Consider the following 17865-nt stretch of genomic DNA (forward strand, 5'->3'; position numbering starts at 1 on the left):
TGCATATTTACCATCTAACATCTTCTTTTAATGTTCAGAATTTGTTTTCTTTTTGCTTGTCTTCTTTCATTTCCATGTAAAAAGGATAGACTCGTGTGTCAATCTTGTGATGGGCTTGGACCGTACAGAAAAGTAACTTTGGTTTCTACACTATTATGCTAATTACGTCCCCGGGCTGCGCTGCTCATTGGCTGAGTCTCAGTCAATTTCATATTTCAGTCCTGACGTCAGGACGCCTATAAAACTAAGCAATGCTTTTTAACTCGTCGGCTGACTGATCCCTTAGAAAAAAAAATCTATCAATCCTTGGGTGGAGTTTTTTTTCTCGTTCTCCACAAGGCAACTATTTGCCGGGACACGTACGTGAACCTCCTCAATTTGGCGCACTAATCCTAAAAGGAGCCATGAAGTGTTAAATGGTAGAAACAGAGAGAGCGGCGCTCAGACACCCGCACGCTGGGAGAGAGGGAGGAAACAGCGCTGCTCCAATGCGTCTGTGCAATACAGACTGAAGAAAAAAAAACTTATCGACTCACAAAACCAAATCCTGCGCTGCGCAATTAGTGCGAGAAAATCCACTTTTTCCTCAGGTTTTGAAGAAAATAAATAAAGAAATCAAGCTGGCTCAGTGCGTGTCTCAGCAGCCCACTTTGACAGGTGCTCCTCACCCCCTTTGGAGGACTGTCAACAGCAAGAGGATGGCATCAGAGCTGGCAATGAGCAACTCCGACCTGCCCACCAGTCCCCTGGCCATGGAATATGTTAATGACTTCGATCTGATGAAGTTTGAAGTGAAAAAGGAGCCGGTGGAGCCCGATCGCAGCATCAGCCAGTGCAGCCGCCTGGTCGCCGGGGGATCCCTATCTTCCACCCCGATGAGCACGCCTTGCAGCTCGGTTCCCCCCTCTCCAAGCTTCTCGGCGCCCAGTCCGGGATCAGGGAGCGAACAGAAGGCGCACTTGGAGGATTTCTACTGGATGACCGGGTACCAACAGCAGTTGAACCCCGAGGCTCTGGGCTTTAGCCCGGAGGACGCCGTAGAGGCGCTGATCAGCAGCAGTCACCAGCTCCAGACCTTCGATGGCTATGCCAGAGGGCAGCAGTTCGGTGGCTCAGCCGGGGCAGGAGGCGCTATGGCCGGGGAGGAGATGGGATCAGCGGCCGCCGTGGTGTCCGCGGTTATCGCTGCAGCTGCAGCCCAGAACGGGACTCCCCACCACCACCATCACCATCACCACCACCACCACGCAGGAGCACACCACCCGTCCTCCGGGTCTCAGTCCGGCGGCGGCGCGGGTGGAAACCACCAGCACATGCGCTTGGAAGATCGGTTCTCGGACGAGCAGCTGGTGACCATGTCCGTGCGGGAATTGAACCGGCAGCTCCGGGGGGTTAGCAAGGAAGAGGTGATTCGTCTGAAACAGAAGAGGAGAACGCTAAAGAACAGAGGCTATGCCCAGTCCTGCCGGTACAAGCGGGTCCAGCAGCGGCACGTCCTGGAGGGAGAGAAGACGCAACTCATTCAGCAGGTGGACCACCTCAAGCAGGAGATCTCCCGGCTGGCTAGGGAGAGGGACGTCTACAAGGAGAAATACGAGAAGCTGATCAGCACCGGCTTCAGAGAAAACGGAGGATCCAGCAGCGACAACAACCCTTCATCCCCGGAGTTTTTCATGTGAGTTTCGGCGCTGAAAAGTTTTAGTAACCGACCCTCACAAAGAAACAGAAAAAAAACTTTTGATTTTCGCGCAGTTAAAAAATAGGTTGTGCGTTCTTCACCTTGTTGTTTTGTTAAACCTACGTTAGTTAAGGACAAAAAACAGTTTTCCAATTTTCTGTATTTCAAAAGTATTTTCTTTCAGGATGAGGATCTTTATGTTTTATCCCTTTTATGATTCATAAATAGACCTGTTTAGAGGACTCTGAGTAGGAGCTTGCTCTCCAATAATATTTGAAAGGAAACGTGTCCAATTCGTGATGTTTGTCTTTAGGCGCACTGCATAAAATTACTTCTCATCTTGCTTCATTGGTCCGCTCTCATCCTGCGCCTCGTCCATCCTGGTCCCTTTACCCCAAATTTGTTTGGTGAAGTTAAAACTCTCATCAGGCACAGCAGCTTTAACTTTGATGTGAATTTATTTTTGTTTTTCTGTTCAAATTAAATTTATTTTTGATATGAATTATCTCATTTTTTCATATCATCCATCCTATGTGTCCTGTGAAAAACATCCAAACTCTGTTACACCAGAAGTTTTGGGAAATTGATGTCAAACAGACTGTAACAGTTATGGGAAGCCATGCATGCTGGTCATGTACGGGTTGTGTTTTTACTTCTTTTCTTTTTTTTCTTCTTTTTTTGTAAACTTGTGTATAGTGACTGTGTTATACCATGACTGTATTGTTCAGCCTCATCACCTTTTTTTGAGGGGGGATTTATTTGTAAAAAGAAAAAGTGAGAAACAAGTACATTCATCGGTCACTTTGCTTTCATGAACGTTCACCGCAAACATGGACCCTTCAACACTTTATAGGCTTCTTCTGGAGCCCCGTGGGGAAAATGACATCGTGAAATAAAGCAACTTTGTACTCCTTATTGACAGACAGCATACTACCAAGGGGGGCGGCACTAGGATATATAGCAGCAATTATTATTTTGTCCTGACCAATGCACAGACTAAATAGATTATTGCGATCAACAAGTGGAGTTGAAGATAAAATGCTTTGAACAGAACAGAAGCAACTTATGATCCCAGCATGCATGTCCAGAAATAAATGAGGAATAGGCAACTTTGTCACTCAAAATTGTTGCAACATATGACCTACTCTTTCAGCAGTTCATTGTTCATGTATTTCCTTTCATTTAAGGAGCTTAATTAACTTTACCCAGATTATTATGGGTCTTATTCGGTAGACTAAATAAACGGTGAACTGTTTGGAAATGGAAGTTTAATGTTCACCCGGTGTTGTAGAGTAAGTGAGTAAAGCATCATGCAGCCATACATTTTTTGTGATACCCTGGATTTCTATACAGTAAAAATGTATTGTCTGGACAGTACAGTTAACTGACAGACAGCGTGTTCACTCTTAAAATGGAATTTAATAAATATACCATTCATCAATAAACCTTCATGAATGGAAACAAATATTTTTCTCTTGAAAATGTTCCTTTTTTGTTCTCTCTTAGTTCTGCATGTTGTTGTTGTCACACCACAAAACTCTCAGTTTTATGTCCTCTCGGTTGAAAGTGAAATTTAAACAGTGGAGGGAAATGCCAGCTATAAATGTGACTGTAATTCTCATAAATATCTGGTTTGATTTTGAAGCGCAATACAGATGTTGCGCACAAAGAACGTTATTTTATATTATACGTCCAGCTCTGATATCAGTAGGTGTTGATTTATGTTTTGACTATATCAGTGTTTTTCATGTTTTTTTTATTCTAGAGAATAGACTGGGTATTATTTGTGTTATTTTTTTTTTCTTTTCACACCTTTGGCTTCTAAAGATATAAAAGTGGCGGCCTTCACCTGTTGCGTAATAAAAGGCAGAAAAACTCTTATATTTCCTTTAAAAGTATGAAGAATATCAAACCACAATGCTCAATAATTGTAATGGTTTTTCCCTCTCTGCCTTAAGGCCTGAGGATTTTGCTGCAGGTGTCCTACAAACGGCCGAGTCAATGATTGATTTTAGAGTAAACTTTCACTTTTTACTCGGTAGCTGTCCACTTGTTGAATTTTGTCTGTTTAATCGACCAGAGATGAAGGTTTCCTTGACACAAATTATCAAATTGTTTGTTTCAACAAAATGCGGCAAATGTATGATAAAACCTAAATATGCCTAAATTTAAATATATGAATTTTTAACTTTCCATAACGAATTCTGCAGTATGTTAAAATTATATTTAGGCCTATGCAAACACTGAATGATAACACTGGTGATACATCGCATTATTTCTGATTGCACTAAATGAGTCTTATAGAGTAATATGACATGTTTGCTGTGGTAACTACACGCGAGGTATTGTGGTAATCAACCACTTTCGCCTCAGTATAAAGATCCGTTATTTGACTGCTGAGGTAAAAATGCTGATAGGACTACAGAAAAGCCACAGGAGACATTTCAAGTCATTTGGATTTGTAGCGACTGACAGGTCCAGCAGCCTGCAGTGTAACATGCCTCTGCTTTAGACTGATTCTGGCCTGCAGAGCGTTTTCTGCTCCTCAAAACAGCCCGATTATAACTCAGTGCATCCTAAAGAATTGTATGGTTCAGATAAAACCTACACGGCTACACGAGGTCTGGGGCTGTGCTGCTATACAAGGTCACATCCACCACAGTGCATGCTGCTGGAAATCTGTGTGTGTGTGTGTGTGTGTGTGTGTGTGTGTGTGTGTGTGCATGGAGGAAGGATATTATCTGTTCCCACTGCCGGACCTTTGACAGTCTGAGTGCTTGCATGTGCAAGATGAGGAGCTGTTTTTTTTTCTAAATGTGTGTGTAGCTTGTGGAAACTTTAATGTACCACATCAGTGACCCGTTTGAATGCAGAGCTGAAGACAAAGCAGACTCTCTACTAGCTGCACACACACTCATATGCAAGTCACCTGGCTCCTATTGGCTTCCATGAAAGCTCAGAATTAGGGACAAGATGGGAGAACATGATCGTCTCATGCCTGGAGGAATGATTTTCTCTGTGATTAAAAGTGAGTGAGAGACAGAGACAGAGCAAGGAAGAGAGAGAGAGAGAGGGATGCTGTCTGCCTTCCTGCTCCTTTCAGATGATAAACGATCAGAGATGTGTCCTAGCTGAGAGGAGAGGGCCTTTTAGTGAGCATGTGTCCACTAATTTATGGCCCTGCTATCTGATTAGGTCAATATAGTGTGCTATTTAATTACATTTGTGTTATAACCTAGAACTGGAGATGCTATACTTCTTTCATGGCACCTCTTTCTTCTGTGAGGCAGATAGGATTAGTTAGGTTTTCTCGGGGAGTCTCAGGATTTTTCTCGGGGCGGTCTTACCTGGAACCTGCCCTCGCATCAGCAGTGTTGTGAGGTCTGCTTTGCGTCATGGTTCATATGGTTTTTGCTCCTGCGTTCAGTACGTCAGTCTGATAAAGTGGAACATTTGCTGATCATTGTAGGGGCGTGCATGGAAATTACACGGGGCGCTTTGTGCTTGCGTGTCTATGTGTGTGTTATGACTTCTAGACACACCAAGGGGCTGGAGGATTCAGTAGCACTGATTCACTTCCTGTGTTGAAGGAGGACAGGAGGCACAGGAAACAACATTTCAGCACTTCCTCCTCATTTTTCAGCACTCTACCAGATTCACCGCTCTATTTGTGTGTTTCTATGTACAGTATGAAGGAGAAAACACACACTCAGACCACATTATTAATCTTATCAATATGAACTGTAATTCTATTCTCCAGCCCAGTATATTGACTCCTGTACTGTAATCATTTGCAGTCTGTCCAATGATTAGGTTATTAAAGATAATGTAGTTGTCTGCTGTCACAATATTGGACTCTCCCTTTGAGGTCAACTATGGAAAATCACTTTGAAATTTATCAGTATTGACATTTGAATCATCATTGTGTACTTTGCTTTAATGCCTCAGAATTAATAGGACAAAGGATGTGCGCACTGTTTAGTGTCTATTTGTGGGTGCTCAATAACCACCCAGCATTGTCTTTTATATGACCTTGTGGTGGAAGGGTGTTATGTGCTTTACCTGAGTGTATTACATTTATTGGGATGACAATGTGATGCTTGTCCTGTAGCTTTTTATGTCAATCAAAAGGAAATCTTGATAAAAAATAAGCAGAAACAAATGAAGTTAATATTTTGTCACTCAGCACAGACAACTCAAAACGTTGGAGCAAAACAATGAGGCTGTATTTATTCTTTCATGACAAATAAAGTAATTTATTCAAGAGCAACTGAACCTAAAAAGTTCCTCTTATATGTTTGCTCTTGTATAATCTGTTTAGCAGTAAACTTAAAATACAATTTGAATATTTGTTATTCATTAGAACATAGAGAATGTATTATGTCATCTAAGTTATACCTTATAGTTGAAAAAAATGTTTTTTATCACAACAAATATTTGTTTTACAATAAGTGTGGTTCATGTGATCATTTTGCGACACAGGAGTCCCTTTTCTTTATTCCCTGTAAACGCCCTTCTCCTCATGAAAAACATAACAGACCCCAAAGGGTTAAAAAAATATTCACATTCAAAAGAGGAAACAATTTCAATCTCTTCCACTCAGTCCACATCTGCATCACTCCACGCGATAAACATTTACATTTAAAGTGATTTAAATCAGCTGCATTTATGTTCCTCTGTGGTCCGTCCATCATCTAGACCTGCAATGCCAGAGCTCCTCTCCCTCTCCCCCTCTCTCTCTCTCCCTCTCTCTCTCTTTCTCTCTCTCTCTCTCTGTCTTGCAGTGTCCTGAGTTATGTGTCATTTATTTGAAACCCTAATAATTTAACTTGTCCCTTCCTGTCGCGGGCCGTGCATGTGGCAAGAATGCAGCAGCTGTAAAGAAGGTCTGTGCTGCTGCTGCCTCTGCATGTATCTTATTGGCTTTAACATGGTGATTTTTCCAGCAAATAGAAGCGTGGAGAGAGTGGAGATAATGTGATTGTCTGAATCCAATCCTATAGTCTCCTGTTGAATTGAGATTACTGTAAACGCTCAGCTGTAAAAGAATGTGCATATACTGTAGGCGCATGAAATGTGACTCATGTTTTGTGTATGTTGCACTAGAATTCAAACACTAGATTTTTTATTTGCTTGCATAAGAAGCTCTCCCCAGAATGCACCACTAAAGGGCATAGATGAAAGCTAATTATGCTTTAATTATAAGTGATCACAATATTCTGACTCAAGGATAAACATAGCTGCGGCTGTGATGATGTTTTCAACTGTGCTTTCAACAGTGAGTTGAGTTGCAGGGCACAGAGTCAGTGGTGTGTGTGTGTGTTTGTGTGTATGGGTTTGTTTGTGTGTGCTTGTGTGTATGGTAAGGTGGTGGTGGTGGTGGTGGTGGTGGTGGTGGTGGGGCAAAGGGTTTGAGTGCATTATACGAATATTTGTCTATGTGTGCGTGTTTAAGTTTGCGCGTGCATGAGTTTGTGTTATGCAGGGTGCTGGAGCCAAGCCCGACCCCTGTGTGTTTTACCTGCATCTCAATGAAGCAAGAGAGGTGATTTACCCTTCTACTGCAGTCAGACTCTCTCTCTCTCGCTCTCTCTCTCTCTCTCTCTCTCTCTCTCTCTCTCTCTCTCTCTCTCTCTCTCTCTCTCTCTCTCTCTCTCTCTCTCGCTCTCTCTCTCTTTCTGTCTCTCAGCCAGTCAAACAGACATTGATCTCTTTGCCAGGCAAGGTGACCCACAGTGTTGTTCAGCTCTTCCAAAGTCGCCCCTCTCCCTTTCATTTGTACCTGGGAAAGGCCTTGACCCCACACACTGCTGCCATGTAGCAGCACTCTGCACGTGGACCTCACTTCCACTGTATCAGTTTGAGTGTGTGTGTGTGTATGTGTATGTGTATGTGTATGTGTATGTGTATGTGTTAGTGTGTGTGTGTGTGTGTGTGTGTGTGTGTGTGTGTGTGTGTGTGTGTGTGTGTGTGTGTGTGTGTGTGTGTGTGTTCATTCACAGTGTGGACACGTGTGTGCAAGTATGCGTGCGCACAGAGCCTGGGTGTCTGAAATGTCCCTGTGAGTGACTAGTTATTCATTTCTACGGGGTTGAAACTGTAATATAGCTACATCTGGGAGTCTGATCTCTCCATGTTAGTGTTTCAGAGCACTTTTTGGGTGACGGCAGCCCTCTCTCTGTTGTAGGTCTGTCACTGGGAGCTCCTGTGTAGCTGAATGGGTCAAAGTCCATTTGGCCTCAGTGTGAATCGGATTACAGGGAAATGAATGGTTCTCATTGTTGCTTAAAGATGGATTGAGGGCATTAATATAGGCCTACTTTGTCGCTCCTTCGACTCATTTCTCACTATTGAAGCATAGCGAATAGATTTACAGGAAGATTCGTCAATGTGTTCTTCTCTTCATCTGCACACTTATACCTGAAATGTGTGCAAACAATGCTAACATGTGTGCATATGCTATGTTCACACACAATGCCTTGCTTCCAGACATGCAAATGAAAGTAAACTTCATGAACTGACTGACCTCAGTGCTTGATTAAGTCTTTTTTAAATCATATATTTCATCCATATTTTTATTCAGTGGTTGGAAATATTGCACTTCATGTAGGATTTTCAGTTTTATAAGATCGTTTCATACTTTTGAGCATGTCATCAAACTTGTTGACTAATTTAGACACTTTTGCTACATATTGATTTTGCTTTATAAATGCATTGCAGTGTGTGTATGTGTGTGTGTGTGTTTCTCTTTTTAAAAAATAAGGTTCATTTATTTTATTTGAGTAGTAGCTAAACAACAGAAAAATTACACCCTCTGTTAAAATCAGTACATATTGATTTATATCAATTTAATTTGATTAAATATTTGTTTGATTTTTAGCTTTGATGTTTGTTTGTCTCTTTATGAGTTCTGTTCAATATATATGTGATAATTCTGAGTCTATGCTAATAATTCTTTATCTTATTTTTATTTATTGATTTTAATTTCAAATCGCATGATAATATGATATGAATTCAACTTGTGGGCCAATACCTATAATGCCTAAAATCCATCACGCAATGTCTCAAAAATAACTGTAACTCAACTTTTTGCCTGCAGCCCTCTATTAAATTCAAGGCCAGTAATGGAATAAAACTAATCTGTGTTATATTTACAGTGTTTCTCACATTGTTCAGAACAGAGTGTATTTTTTATAACGCATCTATTTTTCCTCTCTTTGCAGGACGTCGAGAAAATTCCTCCATCTGTGATAGAGAGCTGTCATCTCTTCATCCCGCCACCCGTCTGAGGTAACCTGCTCTTTTCTCCCAATGTCCATATTTATGATTCAAATTCTTTAAATATGTTTTCACTATTAGACCGAACAGAATCAAAATAAAATATGAAATGTCTGTATTGAAAACGTTCGGCGTTCAGCACAAGTCTGACATACTGAATTTCATGACACAGTTGTCTGCTGTGTATTAATCAAGTTACAGCACAAAATGTTTACAGTGAGCTTTTGCTGATAATAACTTGAGTAACTTATTCATTATAAGTATATGTTGTGTTATTTTATATACATTTAAAATAGAGTTACACACATAACAGGACTCAACGATTCAGGTTTATATTCCTCCCTTGTATTAGAAACAAAGAGAGGGGGTGCAGAGAAGAACATTTTGAATATAAAAGATATCATACACAATATAAATGATAAACAGATTTGGTGTAATATTTCTTACCTCTACAACCTTTGCTTCTGTGTATATTGACTACTATCAGTTAGGTGGAAATATAGATACTCTAAAAAAAGGCATTTTCTATTTTATCTGCTCTTCATTTATAATTCAGACTGTTTGAATACAGTCAGCGTTTACAGGATCAAACAATTCAAACAAGACATTTTAATATCATCACTGATATCAGTTTAGAAATGATGAATGTTTGTGTAGCATGTCCGACATAAAGATTTCTCTGACTTATTTCTGAACAACTTGCAATCACAGACCACATGTTTATATTGATATATTTTCATCAGAAAGCACTCCTTTGTGACAGCAGACACCTGGGGGGGTTTATTATTAGATACATTTCACACTTCATATTTAGCTCTATGACAACCACACTCCTTCCTCTCACCATGTGTTGTGTGCGATGGTGTGCGATGGTGTGCGTCTCTCTGATTTGGGGCTTTGACAGTGCTGTTTGATTGATGGGAGGGTGACATGAGCAGTGCTCATGGGATGAGGCCAAAACCTTTCACCTCTATCCTGACCCTCTGACCTCCTTTACTTATTCTGTTCTCTCTGCGGACGCAAACACTGTACGTTTATTTTATTTCTGGCTGACACACAGATGGACGGATGTGGGGATTGCAGAGAACGGCAAAGGATGATACACTGAGAGAAGGAAAGCCATGACTAGTTTTTTTGTCACCGGTCAGAAAATGAAGGGAGAGAGACGAGGAGCTAAAGACAACTAGAAATGGAGGAAGAAATCGAGGAAAAGTTAGGGAGGGAGTTAGCGGATTGAGCAAAGGGAAGGCACCTGGATTTGACAGCACATGCAGACATGCACGCGAAGGTGAGAGGACAGGAGGAGGCAAGTGAAGGGAGGAAGGGATGGAAGGAGGGCTCCTGGCCATGGATGCAGACAGACAGGCAGGGTAACCAGAGGCAGGCGGTGACCTTCTCTGCTGCTGGAGGATCGAAGGCTTTATTTAAAGGCCTGGTCAATGCTGGGTGCTGCTGAGGTATCAACCTCTCAGCCAGGCAACTCATCACCACTGTAATACAACTCTCTAACCCTAACCTCCCTACCACACACATACACACAGACACACACATATACAGGACAGAACACTCTCCGGACACCTCAGTTTTACACTGTACAGTCGAGAGGCTGGACATAGGAAACTACAGCATCAGCATCAGCTAATTTTACTGTGAAGCAGACAGAATACTCTACTTTCCTTATGTGCTTAGCATTGTGAAGCTCATGCTTGTTTCGTCTTTGATACACAAACCATCACGCTCAATTCTTTTTGCTTTTTACCATTATACATAGACTGCATAATACATATCTTCATATGACATATTGACACAGTGAGGATGGAGGTGGTGAAGGAGTTAAAAAAAAGGACAGACTCCAGGCTGCTAAGGTAGGACACCTGCATCCGTGTGTGTGCAGGAGCCCGTGTATGTGCGCTCGCATGTGTGTGGCTGCAGCGTTAGGACACCTGCATGCTTCAGCATTTTCTGGCTGTCAGGAGCTCTGAGGTCACAGGCAGGGGAGTGGAGAGGGCACATTATAGGAAGCTTCAGAGCACCCACCCACCCACACACCCACCACACCTCCACGATCCCCTTCCCCTTGCCGTACCTTCTACCACCCCCACTTCCTTTTTTTCCCCGTTATCCCCCGTCATCCCTCCTCCTCCTCCTACTCGTCTTCCCCTGATGGTGACGGGGTGAGTCGGCCACTTGGGGGGGAGGGGGGCACAGGTAGGCAAGGTGCCTCTGTGGCTGACAGCAGGCAGGTCAGGTTTTTGTAGACACGGCAGGAGGAGGAAGGACACATGCGCACATGCACACAGACACATCAAGTTATGTGTTTGCATGCTAAATGGGGGAAAAGGGAGAGCATATATATAAGTGCTTGTATGGACATAAGGGCTGTGAAAATAGAAACCTTTGTATACCTAAAAAAGCAAAAACTAGGCTTCTTGTTCTGGGAAAAATATAAATATGAAATAGACAGAGGACAGATGCTGTTATATCGTTGTATCATTTTTGTCTGGTTAAACTTGTTAATCTAGGCAATTGGAATAAAACATTCTGCAGGAAATGTGTCATAATTCCTAATATTAAAGCTACAACATGACTTCAGATGATAAACAATACATTTTTATGTAAGGCCCTCACAGAATTTCAACATTAAATTGTCACTTAAGACACTATTTTGTCTTCTATACTCAACCAGGATTTCCTCCATCCACTAGTTTGACACACTATCTGTCATCTGCCAGAGATATATATAACTACTAGCTGCTGTGAGACTCGTTACAGAGTTACCATCTTCATAGTGACACAGACGTCATCCCTCTATCCAGAAAATCCAAATGACAAGGAGGATATGAACAGGATGTATGCTCAATATTAGGCCCGATCCGAAGAGAGAGGAAGCAAATAGAGCTGGGTTATGTGTTAGAGATAACAAAAACGGTTGTAAAGACACACAAACTGAACACAGAACAACTGTGTTTAGATTTGTATAGTTTTTAAAAATTGTATTATGTGTTTTTACTTTCCTCCAAATCACAGTGTAGCTGATAGAAAGCTGCACCCTCAAGCCAGACCTCTAAACATCAACCCGTTCCTCTTTTCAACTTATGTTAATATACAATCTTCTCTCCCATGTTTCAGTTGTTTGCCTGGATTGTGTTGTTTTATTCAAACATAATTAGTTTTAAAGCTGTTGCCACTGTGTGTGTGTGTGTGTGTGTGTGTGTGTGTGTGTGTGTGTGTGTGTGTGTGTGTGTGCCTCAGAGCCACTGTTGTCCTCAGGTTGCGACTGTGTGTTCACAGCATGATTGAGAGAGGAACTTGTGATCAGCCGGAGGTTAGTGTGATAAAATGTATTCCCCTGAATCACCGCAGCCAGCAGCCCAGGGCCTTCCTCTAGCCCACAGCCTCTCTCCTCGCCTTTCTCCTTATACATACACACACACACACAAACACAGACTCCTTCCTCGCTCCCCTCGCATCACCATCCTCTCTTCTCTTTTCCCTGCGGTGGCTGCCCAGTACTAGCTGCTTAGCGTTGCAACCAGTGTCTAATTGAATTCTAACACTCCTGCGTTAGCTCTTGATGCTATAGAGATGTTAACACGGCACAATACTAACAGTCCTCAGGACGTGTTTCAACACCCCTCTCCTAAAGAGAAAATTAGTGCTAAGCTCACTCTGGCAACACATGATTTATTCAAAGCTCCAAACTATGTCTTCTGTATCCCCTTAAGGATCCTCTTTTATAGCCATCAGCAAATCAGCACTTCATATACACACATGCAGCACATGCAGAATATGTATTGTGGCGACGCCTTCAGTAGACAGAGAGTGTGTGTGTTTCCTCTTGCTTCTCATGCAAGTGTATCTATTGTCCCTTATATAAATGTGTCTACTGGTCTCTCTATATCCATATTGCTGGTGATGTCGTCCATCCCGTCTCCTTGACACCCTCACTTTTATTCTCTGGCTCTCAAACACTAGCTCTGAGCTTTAATGGCACATATTTTCTGGGCCCGGCTGAGACGGGATGCATCTTCTCCTTGTTAGCTTGATAAATAACCAGGCTGCTGGGAAAGTGCTGAATTTTAGCTTTCAGCCTCTATTTTCTGCTGGATGACATTAATTTTAAGTGCTGAGAAGGAGCTAACTAATACAGACAAATAAATAAGGAAGAGGAAGGGATGGTGCAGAGGTGCCGGAGTCACTCTGCTGTTACCTGTTTATACAGACATTTATATATGCAATATGCAAACCTGCAAAAATATACAATACACACGAGCAGCACAAAAGCAGGCACACACCCACTCACACACACTTTGTGCTTCTTCCAAATTGTGAAAATCATCTTGTCGCATTACTAGTGCAACTCCTGCACAGGCCAAATTGTATGACATGCAGTTAAATGGACAATCTCTGAGGTAAAAAGTAAGATTGACTGCATGCTTCATGATCTACTGTCTATCTGACTCCGTCCCACCTTTCTGTCCCTCTCATTCTGTCTTTCTGAATTCTGGTTGTCTTCAGAAATGTGTGTGGCTTTCATGTAGTGGTGCGTCACAGCTCACAACACTGTGAGTGAAATGTACTGTTTTTATGTGAGAATTTATAGACAACAAAACCAGATCAGGTTTAAATAGCTCATTAGTGGAGTGTGATTAAAATATTCAACCCTAAGAGTAATAATGGAAATACTGTTGCAGAAAAGATGAGTAAAAAAACATTTTGTAACTATAAGACTTAAATAAAGCTTTAATTATATAATTTCTATATTTCTGTTTATGTATGCGGCATTTGTGCTTGAGTGCTATAATTGCCGGTTTCTGTGTAGTGACTGCTGTAGAGTCTGAGCAGGTTCATCTCCGCAGTTTTCAGTGTTTCATGTGCAAACTACTAGAAGCATGTTTTTTCATAAAAGCTGCATTCCTTGCACTGTTTTTGTAGATAAGACACAACTCTAGGCATTACCAGCTTTTCTTTCATTATGTTTTGATAAATGTTACTTTTTAAAACTGTTTACTTAACTTACAAATGCCAGTTAATTTTACATTTAGAAAAATCATTTGTCATATGACAGCTGTAAACACGGCAATGAATATTTTTTTTTACAGCCAGTTTATAAACAAAGAGCACAGAGAGGGACATGTTGACAGAATACACACAGCACTGCTGAGAATGTAAATTCATTTTTATCAGAATGTGGAAAATTATATAATTTTTAATATAATTATAATTTCAAGTTACAACACACTCAAACATTATAGTTTTTGTTGTATTTTCCCCTCTTTTTTTCATCATCTAACATAAATCATGTCATGTGCACTAACATTGGGTTTTGTTTTTTTTGTTTGATTTTCTTTTTTTGCACAAGTCCATGTTAGATACAGATAACACACACACACCTCTGTTGTATATAACACAACACAATGAAGTGGCTTTGGCTGAGACACCTCATACATTATTTTAACAATGTATAGTGTAGTGAATAAAAAGGTCAGCAGTTGAGAACTGGCTCCATGTAACAATAAGGTGCATGAGCAGGGCACTGCAGGCCCTTCAGTCAGCATCCTGCCGCTGAGCGCTGTGAGGAGGAAACACATGAGAGCTAGAATGATGTAGTCAACTGTAGGCTGGGTGTACTGTGTGTGTATGTGTGTGTATGTGTATGGGGTGTGTGTGTGCACATGCAGTGTTTATGGTGCACTGTTGTGAAACACCTTATAACAATAGATTTACTTGGTCTATCATTATTGATTGTACATTTTTCCCTTTTGCCCTTTGCCTCACTTTGATAAATGTCTTTTATTACGACAATATTCTGCTTTTAAAGTGCATCGTGAGCTGAGATTTTGTTTTTAAAGCAATGCTTTTATTAGACCAATTCTATTTTTGTCAGTATCTGAACACACTCTAGTTCTGCAGATGAGATGCAAGCAGTGCGTGTTTCTGTTTGCAACTCAGGGTTTAATTTTCAGGGTGTATTTATCACACGCTGTCATGTTGCAGTCACATGACCACATGAACCACTGCCAGCAATTAAGGCTGATAAATCACTCATTTACAGGAAGAGGAGGAGGGCTGGAGTCAGGCAAAGAGGAAACGAGGGAGTGATAAGAGAGAGAGAGAGAGAGAGAGAGAGAGAGAGAGAGAGAGAGAGAGAGAGAGAGAGAGAGAGAGAGAGAGAGAGGAATATTGAATAGCCCGTACTCCTTCACAGATATTTTATTCTTTCAGTTTTTTTAAACCATGATGTTGAATGTTATTGTGTTTGGGCAGTGTAGTATGAACTGTTGCCAGTGAGGCTCATTGACTCGTACAGGCAGAGACAAAGAGACAGATGGTAGTCGTTTGTGTGGTTTACTGTGATTGTGACCTGACTGCACTGCTTTATTTACTGTCGGAGGTGTGTGTGTGTTCATGTGTGCAGCTGCGTGCAAGCCTACACAAGCAAATGCATTTGTGTCATGACAGAGAAAGAGAGAGACGCAAGTAGATGCAGAGACCATACATACACAGCCGTCAGCTCACTCTCGGGTTCCCGCTGATGGATTTCCTCTCAGTATAAACAGGAGAGCAAATACACTGATGGCTCTGCATGTAGCAATTCAAGGTACCAAACAATACCGGAATTTAACTACTGTATCCTTTATTTTTGTCATAACATTTAATGTGTAGCTACCTTCTACTTTATTTTTATAAAGCAGAATTCAAATTCAGTCAGTCTTTTCTCTTGTCTTTTGACCTGCTGGCAGGGAAATGAAGATGTAACATATACTGTAACTGTAGGCTTTAGTTGCTGATCAGAGCCTGATCCTGAGGTCCTGGGATGTGAGCAGGTCTAACTTGTGCAGGGACGGTATAAGTTACATCAGAATGTGTGTTTCAGCAGCCCAGGTCAGTGCTCTGCAGAGTCTCAGCCTGCCCACTAACTTGAAAAGGCTAATTAAAGATTCATGACAGAAAAGAAAAGTAAAAGAGAGCACTCTTAATGGGGCTGGGAGAATATGGGGGGTCAAAGAAGAAGAGGAGAATTGGGATTTCTTTTTAATTTTTTTTTAAGACAGTCTAAACTCTCATCCACTAAAGACAGTGGTCAATAACCTGCTCTTACAATGGGAGTATGGGACCATTGACAGAAGTGGAGTCAGTAAGGTTTCTTAAAGCAAAGTGAACATGATAACAAAGATCAAGAAGATCAGCTGGGTGCCTTCTAGTGGGTGCTTGTCGTTTACTGGCTTATTGTGTTTTCAAATGAATTGCTGATTTCTACTGTGCAGCAGGAAGTCTTGTGGTGAGGTAATATTGATGCCACAGTAATAAACATTGGCAGGACCTTGCTGTCTGCGCTCTTACCAGTAGAATGATTATGAAAACCAGTGCTTGCTACATGCGCAGCTATTCTGGGGAGAGAAATAAATTGTGTTCACATTAACTGTGACTGTGTATTTGCACTTGTGTGGTATATGACTATGCCAAAGACTGTGTGAAAATCTTTCGTTTTTGCAGAAGGGGGACAGACAGTGTGAGTTTTTAGATTCTCTCTGATCTTCGATGCCTGCTTGCTTTCTAGTAACATCAGTATTGTAAGCTGTGTAAAATAGGGCTGTCTATGGGTTTTAGTTACATTTTATGTGCTTATGTTTGTCCTTTTGGAGAGTACAATGGTCACAGACTATTTTTTCTATTCAAGATTGGGAGTTGATGATTATTTCTATTAATAAAATGGAACAGATTGGTGTATCGGAGCCTGAGAGTTTATTCAGTGAATTCTTTTGATTTGCTCCCTGCAGAAGTTAATAACATCATCCTCCAAATCTCTGATTGCATCAAGTTTTTGTCCTACTATATATACACATGTGAAGTAAGAAGGGTGCTGCCTCTCTCCCTTCTCTTTATCTCTCTTTGTCGTCTGCCCTGGTTCAAGGTTGACACACAAATGGACAGAAAGGGGTATGAGAAGGCGGAAGAAATGAGGGGAAGGTGTAAACAGGGGCGAGGTGTGAACATGGCATCCTACAAAAACACAAACTGAGGTTGAGGAGATCTGCAACTGTCTCTCTCTGTCTCTTTTTTCTCACTTTAAATCACACAAACATGCAGCTTTTTTTTAAATGGTAGTGAACTAATTATCTGCTTATAAGAAATAAACATTTCCACAAAAGGAATCGGGCTGTAAAACAGTTTTTTAACTATAATAATTGTCTCAAAATGCATATGGCCTTCTGCTCCATGTAAATAAATAAATCAAGTAAGTTTATCATACAGATGGATGTTTGCATGCATTGTCAATAATCCGTGTTTATTGTTACACATGGGTGTGAATACTGAATTTGGCCACAAGCCCTAGTAACATCAACTATTACTCATAGAACAAATACATTAAGTAGACCAGATTAAACACAACATCATAAAGTACAAAAATCACACAGCAGGTGCAGTTAATGGTAACATTATGTTCAAAAAGGGCAGCAATCACTATTACATCAGCTTTTTATTGCGATGCCATGAAATCAGTGCTTATTCTACATATTTATATTAATTGTTCAATCAAGAATAATTTCTTTAAATTAAATGAAGTATATGTCTACATTTCAATGACATGACAAGAAGAATATTTTTAAACTTATTTCAGGGGCTCAGTTTGTTTTGAGGGGATTAAAGGTCCATCACAGTGTTCTGTACAGCATATTTAATGCAGCTTTATCTGGAGTAAATTTAAGGACCTGTGAAAAGTGGAATGTTATTAGCGTCAGACCACCTGGGGTGAACATCTGCAGCCTCAGACTGCAGACCCAACATACATCACTGTTTTTGTCTCACTATTTAGTGTCACACACACACACACACAGACACACATACACACACACACACACACACACACATACGCATATGGCTCTGCTGCATCCATCTTTTGCATA

At 41.1% G+C, this 17865-nt stretch overlaps 1 protein-coding gene across 1 annotated transcript in view; it reads left to right on the forward strand.

Moving 5' to 3' along the window:
• Positions 1-421: 421 nt before the first annotated feature.
• LOC128358478 (transcription factor Maf) overlaps positions 422-17865 on the forward strand; it is a 45126-nt gene continuing 27682 nt past the window's right edge. The window contains exons 1-2 of the mRNA XM_053318775.1: positions 422-1675; positions 8902-8968. Coding sequence (XP_053174750.1) covers positions 699-1675; positions 8902-8929 — 1005 coding nt within the window. The 5' untranslated portion in view covers positions 422-698 and the 3' untranslated portion in view covers positions 8930-8968. The remainder of the gene's footprint in view (positions 1676-8901; positions 8969-17865) is intronic.

The sequence above is a fragment of the Scomber japonicus genome, chromosome 5, assembly GCF_027409825.1.
Source record: "Scomber japonicus isolate fScoJap1 chromosome 5, fScoJap1.pri, whole genome shotgun sequence".
Taxonomy (NCBI): domain Eukaryota; kingdom Metazoa; phylum Chordata; class Actinopteri; order Scombriformes; family Scombridae; genus Scomber; species Scomber japonicus.